At 41.1% G+C, this 8426-nt stretch overlaps 1 protein-coding gene across 1 annotated transcript in view; it reads left to right on the top strand.

Moving 5' to 3' along the window:
* Positions 1-8426, top strand: part of Polr3g (RNA polymerase III subunit G) — a 39779-nt gene that overhangs the window by 22087 nt on the left and 9266 nt on the right. The window contains exons 4-6 of the mRNA XM_021180821.2: positions 316-375; positions 2475-2525; positions 8053-8135. Coding sequence (XP_021036480.1) covers positions 316-375; positions 2475-2525; positions 8053-8135 — 194 coding nt within the window. The remainder of the gene's footprint in view (positions 1-315; positions 376-2474; positions 2526-8052; positions 8136-8426) is intronic.

The raw sequence follows: 8426 nt of genomic DNA, 5'->3' as shown, positions 1-8426 counted from the left end.
TCCACCCACTCAGGACTGAGAGCTCCACCCACTCAGGACTGAGAGCTCCAAAGAGTGTAGGGGAGAAGACATCGCACTCAGGACTGAGAGAACCAGGTTTAAGGTTGCTGTCTCTGCTTAGCCCGTCATTGCTATCAGTGAATTTTATCCAGGTTACTCTAGTTGAATTTGTAAATGTTGATCCATTTACGTATGTTATATACAAATGTAGGAAATACATGAAAATAAGAGTCATTATCTGGTAATATAAGTTGCTTTAAAGAATGGCTTGAGTTTTTGTGTTTCTAATGAATGCTTTTTCTCTTCTCACCCTAGATGATATTGAAAGGTATAGCAAACGATACATGAAGGTCTATAAAGAAGAATGGGTACCAGGTACTATAAAACTGAGTGTGCTAACAGACTTTTACAAAGATTCATCTTAGTTGTATTTATGTCTGTGTTTGTGTGTGTCTATGCCATGTTTGTGAGTCCCTTGGAGGCCAGAAGGAGTCAGATACCCTGGGGCTAGCATCCCAGGACGAGGCTGCTGTGACCTCCCTGGTGTGGTTCTTGGAACCAAACTTTGATGTGAAGAAAGCACTCTAAAGCATCTCTCCAGCCCCTTAAAATACTTTTTAAAGACCACCTTCCCTATCAAATACCATAGAGCACCTTCCCTATCAAATACCATAGACCACCTTCCCTATCAAATACCATAGACCACCTTCCCTATCAAATACCATAAAAGTTTACTAGATTCTTGGGCGTTTTCTTTGTTTTTAGCTGTCGAAAAGTAGGCTTTTTTTCCCCTCCTATAATTAATGAGTAATGAAAATCACTTTAAGGATACCTTAAGTCTCTCTCGTATGCTATGAGGCATAGACAAGTTTTAGCTACTAGCATACCATTTTGGTAGAAAGTTGCTGAGAGGCTCGTTGTTAGCACTTAGAGGTGTGACATTGCATAGCGACAGACAGAGGGGACCTTAAAGGAAACTCATTAAACCAGTTTATATTATAAACAGAAAACAATCGTCATAGAAATGAAATAAGATGTCAGGGTCTCTTACCAATACTGCCTGCCGTTCCTCAGACATGCCTCCTTTTATACCTCTGACAGTAATGTTTTTATAGAAACTGCCCTTAGGTGACTGTAAATATCATTAACAAGCTTGTCACTTTCCCAGCGTAGAGTGTTCTCTTTGCCTTGTTGATCTTAAGATGTGGGGCTAGGATGGGAACCCCTTTCCAAATCATTCCTTTTCATGATCTAAGAAGTTTAAAACTGAAATATATGGGGCTGGAGAGATGGCTCAGCCGGTAAGAGCACTGTCTGCTCTTTCAAAGGTCCTGAGTTCAAATCCCAGCAACCACGTGGTGTCTCTACAGCCATCTGCAGTGAGATCTGACGCCCTCTTCTGGGGTGTCTGAAGACAGCTACAATGTACTTACATATAATAAATAAATAAATCTTAAAAAAAACCCTAAAATATATTCAAATAAAAAATTATCTTTGTAGGTAAAATGATAACAATGGTTAACTATTTTGTAACAATAATCTGGCATTCCTTTATCAGCAGCCCCTATCTTTAAACCATTTTTGAATATTTCAAATATTTTAACTTATATATTTGTGTTTTGTGTACATGTGTGCACGTGCATATGTTTGTGTATACTCCAAATGTGTGTAGATGGCCTCAGAAGGCCAAAAAAGGACACCAGATTTCCTAGAGCTGGAGTTATGCATGGTTGTGAGCCACACAGTAGGGGTGCCGGAAACTGGACTTGGGTCCTCTGAAAGACCAGGAAGTGCTTCCACTATTGAGCCATCCCTCCCTCCAGCCCCCTTGAATCTATATTTAAAAACGAGACTAAGGATTGTAGAATACTTGCCTAGCATATACAAGGCCCCGAGTTAAATTTCTAACACCCTCCAGAAAATTAAAAGAAAATAAATAAATAAAGGAATTGTTTAGTTAATGCAACGGAAAGCCATCCTTGGGGAGAATTTATATGTTCAGAACTACTAGCATTTTTAATTGAAAATTCCAAATAATTATTAAAATTATTTTATGTCTTATGTATTGGGTTTGATTACCTGCCTTAACTTTTGAAAAAAAAAACTTACATAATATGTATATATCAACAGACAACTTACAAAATACAAAGTAGCCAAATAATAATATTGAAGAAAGCACTTGTCATCTTGATAATAACATCCACAAAGAATTTCCATAAGATTTTTTTTTTCAAGGCACTTTATTACACCGTTTCAAAGCTGTTTAATGAGATCTTTTTCTCTACAGGAGAAACTATGTCAGGGTTGTTCTATTTATATTGGTTTTGTTTTGTTACATTCCACACTAAATCTGTACAAGCAGATACTAAGAAATGTTGCTGTCTTTGCATGAGCTGCTGTCACTGTGTTAACTAGCTAAGTCCAGAGCCACCAAGGACACTGAGACTTTTCTATTCTTTCTTTTGTACACATAGATTGGAGAAGACTTCCAAGAGAGATGATGCCAAGGAAAAAATGCAAAAAAGGTACACTGGCTAATAGACTGTAGTCCGAGTTTGCAAAGAGTATTGCTGAAGCTCAAGTTAGACTCAGTATTGCAAATTCTCTAAGTATGTCTGACATTTTGATTGTTTTACTGCCTCTTAGTGACTGTTGACTTTTGAATCTTCTATTTTCTTAGATTAATCTCATTCCTTAATTGTGAAAATTTGCTGTGCTAGCAAAGAACTCTGTTATACAGACTGACTCATTTGTATATGTGCAGATTTTTATGATCTCACCGCCTATATTCTACATTGTTACAGGACACATTTTAAAATTGGGGCACTGTCAACAATTGTTGGCTGTTGGGGGAGGAGAATCAACCTTTAAGGATGTGGCCAGTGTTGAGTTGACAAATTTAACTCAGTGGATTATTAAAAGGAGGAGGATATAAATTTGGGAAGAGAATGTGGGACTTGGGAGGAGTTAGTGGGAGGAGGGAGGGCAAATTGAAATAAAGTACATTGTATATATTTATGAAATTCATGAAGCATTAGTAAGCTATTTAATATTGTAGTTGAACCAACAAAAACGTATCCCTGTCTAGCGTAAAATGAATGAGACTCAGACTATGGTTATTTATTTGGCTTTGATAATTACTTGGTGTGGGAGGTAACCCCTGATCTGCTTTTCTAACTGCTGGCCTGCCTGCTTCCCCAGCTGTGTTCCCCCAGGTACTCGCTGTTGCTCTGGCCATGTGCATCCCCTCTCATGGCAGCGTCTAGCAACAGACCAAACCTCAACATAAAATTAAAAAGAAAGGCATGTACTGGGAAAAATTGAAGAGCTGGTAGAGTTTTTTTGTTTTGTTTTGTTTTGTTTTAAAGATTTATTTATTTATTGTATGCTTTAAGTACACTGTAGCTGTCTTCAGACACTCCAGAAGAGGGTGCCAGATCTCGTTACGGATGGTTGTGAGCCACCATGTGGTTGCTGGGATTTGAACTCAGGACCTTCGGAAGAGCAGTCAGTGCTCTTAACCGCTGAGCCATCTCTCCAGCCCCCCTGGTAGAGTTTTATATTAGATAAAAAGATACCAAAGTATATATGTTTGTTTGTTCTTTAATAATTCCATTCAATAAATAATTGTCTGCTATTACCAGACACTGCCACGAGGAACAGAGAGAGCTCATGTAGTTGAGACTATTCTTGCTTCTTGGAGCTTACAGTTAGGTGGAGGAACAACATGAAAGGACTGGGGGATGGCTTGGTCAGTAAAGGGTTACCTTAATTCAGATCTCTGTTACCCATGTAAAAACTTTGGCACTGCTGAACCCACCTCCAAAAGCCTGGGGCTCACTGGCCAGCCGATCAACTCTCGAACGCACACACAAACACACAGAGACACAGAGACATACATACCCACACACACACATTATGAAACAAAAACATACGATGTGCTTTTCGGAAGTCTGGGAAAAGTTCTGAGGAAGCGCAGTGGATGGACCATTACCATCATGATAAAACATGCAAGTGCGTAGATAATGCTGGTCACGTGCTACCATGTGTAGCAGACTGGAGATCTGAGAACTTACCTATCTTGGTTATCATTGGAGCTTCATACATTAGTACTGCTAATGTACCGCTTCTGGTGGCAAGGATTCCATTTATTGAAAAACAAAATTACATACTCTTTCCCCATGTGTGCTAATATTCTTTTTTTTTTAATTAGGTATTTTATTCATTTACATTTCCAATGCTATCCCAAAAGTCCCCCATACCCTCCCGCCACTCCCCTACTCACCCACTCCCACTTCTTGGCCCTGCATTCCCCTGTACTGAGGCATATAAAGTTTGCACGACCAATGGGCCTCTCTTTCCACTGATGGCCGACTAGGCCATCTTCTGAATCATTTGCAGCTAGAGACACGAGCTCTGGGGGGGATACTGGTTAGTTCATATTGTTGTTCCACCTATAGGGTTGCAGACTCCTTTAGCTCCTTGGGTACTTTCTCTAGCTCCTTCATTGGGGGCCCTGTGTTCTATCCTATAGATGACTGTGAGCATCCACTTCTGTAGTGTGCTAATATTCTTAATTGTGCGCAGTATAGGTTTTGTGTCTGTTCCTTCCAGTTGTGATGGCCTGTATTGATGGACATGAAGGTAGATAGATAGCCACAGAGGGCTCAAAGTTGGCAGAGGCTTGTTGAAGAACCAGCCTCAGATAGATACAGAAAGAAACAAGTACAAATATGTGCACACATAAAAAATTATTGTAACTATGGGAAATTTTCATGTCAACATTTTAGGATAAAAACAGTCTTTCTGGCCGGGCGGTGGTGGTGCACACCTTTAATCTCAGCACTTGGGAGGCAGAGGCAGACGGATTTCTGAGTTTGAGGCCAGCCTGGTCTACAGAGTGAGTTCCAGGACAATCAGGGCTACACAGAGAAAGCCTGTCTTGAGAAAAAAAAAAGAAACAAAAAAAAAATCCAAAAAAAACAGTCTTTCTGTACTATTGGTGATTTGATACTTCCGAATGTTAGCATGTGTGCATGAATTAAGTATTAAAACACAGAGAAGGAAAGATGAGTGGGTTGAATGTGGGACTTTTTAGTAAAATAATAGCAACTGTACCTGTAAGGAAGTCCCAGTGGTTCAGAGTGCTTCCTGACTCATCAGAGGGCCAGGGTTCAGAGCCCAGAGCCCATATCGGGTGACATCAGGTGACTCATACATGTCTGTGACTCTGAGTCTGAAGAATCTGATAGCCCACTCTGGCATACACACACCACACCCATACACACCCAAATAAAAAATTAAATACTTTAAATGAATTTAATTATATATTATATAACTTTTGTTGTATTCACCTAATTGTTGTATATATTGTGAAATTAAATAATTTCATAAAAAGTCCTTAGAAAAAAATGGCTTTATAGTGTGAATGGACGACCTTCTCCGCTAACAATTGTTGGCAGTGTTCCATACTTATGGAGCTCTTGGTCATACCATACCTATGCTTTGAGTACTTATTAAACAGTCCTTGCCTTCCAGGGAGACAACAAAAGTTATAACTTATACACCATTTAATGTTAGGTTATTTTTTTCCAGGAAACTTCATTAATTCAAGAGCTGTAAAGTAACTGTCTTAGTCAGGGTTTCTATTTCTGCAACCAAACACCATGACTAAAAAAAACAAATTTGGAAGGAAAGGATTTATTTGGCTTACAGTTCCACATCATAGTCCATCATTGGGGGAAGCCAGGACAGGAACTCAAGCAGGGCTGGAACCCGGGGGCAGGAGCTGATGCACAGGCCATGGCTTGCTCCAGCTCTGCCCTCTGCAGCATACATACTTATCTTCTAGGCTCCAGCTGGCTCCACTCCACTGCTGCTGCTGTTCTTGGTGGTTGTTCCGTGGTGCTGACATCTCCAAAACTACTGGGTCCCTTGCTGCAACTGGACTTCACTTTGACCTTTCACTCTACTCTCTTCCTGGTGCCAAGCCTCATCTTCTCTGCATGACCCCTCAGTCCTGGGCCTTTATCTGCCACCCAGGCTACACCACCACCAATGGCCTCTCTTGGCCTCTCACACGCTTAGCATTAGCAGCTCTCTATGATCCCGTCATGCCTTCAAACCCATGTCATCAGGGTGACTTTTACACATTACTAAGTCCAGCTACCATCATGAGATACAACCTTGGCTACCTCTGCAACACTGCTTCTCTGTGCTCTCAGGAAACACTTCCCAGAAGATTTCTCCTCAGTGATGCCGGTCTTTTCTTAATCACCTCTAATTTCTTAGTGCCAGCTAAGGAACATCAATTGTCCCAACAATGTAAAGGTTTCTAAATCAAAATAGCAAATGGCCCTGATAGAGTTTTCAGTCTTCTCTCTGAAATTTCACAAACCAGGCCTCCATCCTCTTCATTGCTCTCAACTTTAATATTTTCTAAGCTTCCACAGAACATCCCACAGACTTCTTAACATTCAATGGCTTTTCTAGCCCAAAGTTCCAAAGTCATTTCATAATCCTCCCCAAAACACATGGTCAGGACTGTCTGCAATACCCCACTGTCCTGGTAGCATTTATTGTCTTAGGGTTTCCATTGCTATGAAGAGACACCGTGACCAAGGCAACTCTTATAAGGACAACATTTAATTGGGGCTGGGTTACAGTTTCAGACATTTAGTCCATTATCATCATGGCAGGAAGCATGGCAGCTTGCAGGCAGACATGGTGCTGACAGAGCTGAGAATTCTACATCTTAATCTGAAGGCAGCCAGGAGACTGGATTCCCTACTGGGCAGAGTTTAAACACATACACACACACTTTAAGATCCTATATATGACATTACAGCCCACCTCCACAGTGATACACTTCCTCCAAGAAGGCTACTCCTACAACAAGGCACACCTCCTAATAGTGCCACTCCCTATGGGCCAAACACTCAAACACATGAGTATATGGATGGGTGTGGGGGGAGGGGGAGGTGATGGCAGCTATTCAAACTACAGTAGTGACTCTTCATTTAAAGGTTTTAAGTCCACCAGTTATGGGTCATCCACTGTGGTCTGCAAATCATTTGTGTGTTGAGTGTTTATCTTTAACACGGCTAAGTCTTTCTGAGCCTGGTTTTTGATACCTAAGGGTTTGGGGGGTATTTGATCTTGGTAAAGAACTGTAATCATTTCATCTTGTGAGAATCACTTATTTCTTATAAGAATTCCTTGGTAATTGGCATTCTTCATAGGAAATAATTCTGTAATTGCCCATTGTTTTAGAGTAATCCTGGAAATGAAATATTTTGCTTAGAGTAAAACAAATTGTGTATCTTTGAGCTTGTTGAAACACTTCCTTTCACGGATGTGAAGTGACCGGCTAACCGTTTTACTTTTCTCTGTGAAAACAGTTCTTGCAAACATCAGGTGAAATCTCTTTCCTAATCCTTTGCCAGGGCGGATTTTTCCTGCACTTCTTTTGCTTCACATCTGCTTAGCACTGCTGGTGTTAAAATGGACTTCATTGATGGATGGGTGACCGAGAAACCCTTGCAGGGCCTTTTCTTGTTAGTCTAGTGTTTCTGTCTCAAGAAATGTTATAGCAGATTTTGTCTCTAATGATATTAATGGTAAGACTAAAGTTTCAGGACTTAGTCAAAATATACCTGGTTGTAGTCTAAAGAGTACTGTGCAGAGTTGACTATCATTTGCTTAGAGCAAATGACGCGTCTGCCTGGTATGCCATAGAGCTACACCACAGAGCTTTGGAGGTACTGCCCCTGCTCTCCTTGCCACAGTAGAAAATCTGTTAGGCTGGAGAGATGGCTCAGCGATTAAGACCACTGACTGTTCTTCCAGGGGTCCTGAGTTCAAATCCCAACAACAACATGGTGGCTCACAACCATCTGTAATGGGATCTAATGCCCTCTTCTGGTGTGTCTGAAGACAGCTACAGTGTACTCATATATATAAAATAAAGAAATCGAGAGAGAGAGAGAGAGAGAGAGAGAGAGAGAGAGAGAATATGAATGAATCTGTTAAGAGATTGTGCTTTTATTACAGGGGATCCAAAATCCAAGCCGAGCAAAGCTGCAGCCAAGGTTGCATCACTCATAAATTCAGCGGATGTGTTGAAAACGATCGAGGTAAGTTGGTCGTTATAAATGTGAACGGGTACTACCTCTTCCCCAGCCTTTCAGCCTTCTCCTTTAATCATGTGGATTTGGCATAAGAGAGGCCAGTGCTTAAGTTAGGGTTGAGCTTTGCTATCATGGAGGTGTGGAGAAAGAACTCTCCTGTCTGAGCCCTCCAGGGCTTCTGCTGTCTGGGGGCTCCCACCCTGACTTTTTAAGCTCTGCCCACAGCCCCAGGCCTTCTTTTCACTGTACCACTAACTCCCCCATTGTATTGGATTGTGGCGTGGGGGGGGGGGGGGG

The sequence above is a fragment of the Mus caroli genome, chromosome 13 (genome assembly GCF_900094665.2).
Source record: "Mus caroli chromosome 13, CAROLI_EIJ_v1.1, whole genome shotgun sequence".
NCBI classification, from domain to species: Eukaryota; Metazoa; Chordata; class Mammalia; order Rodentia; family Muridae; genus Mus; species Mus caroli.
This window is presented reverse-complemented; position numbering and strand designations above follow the sequence as displayed.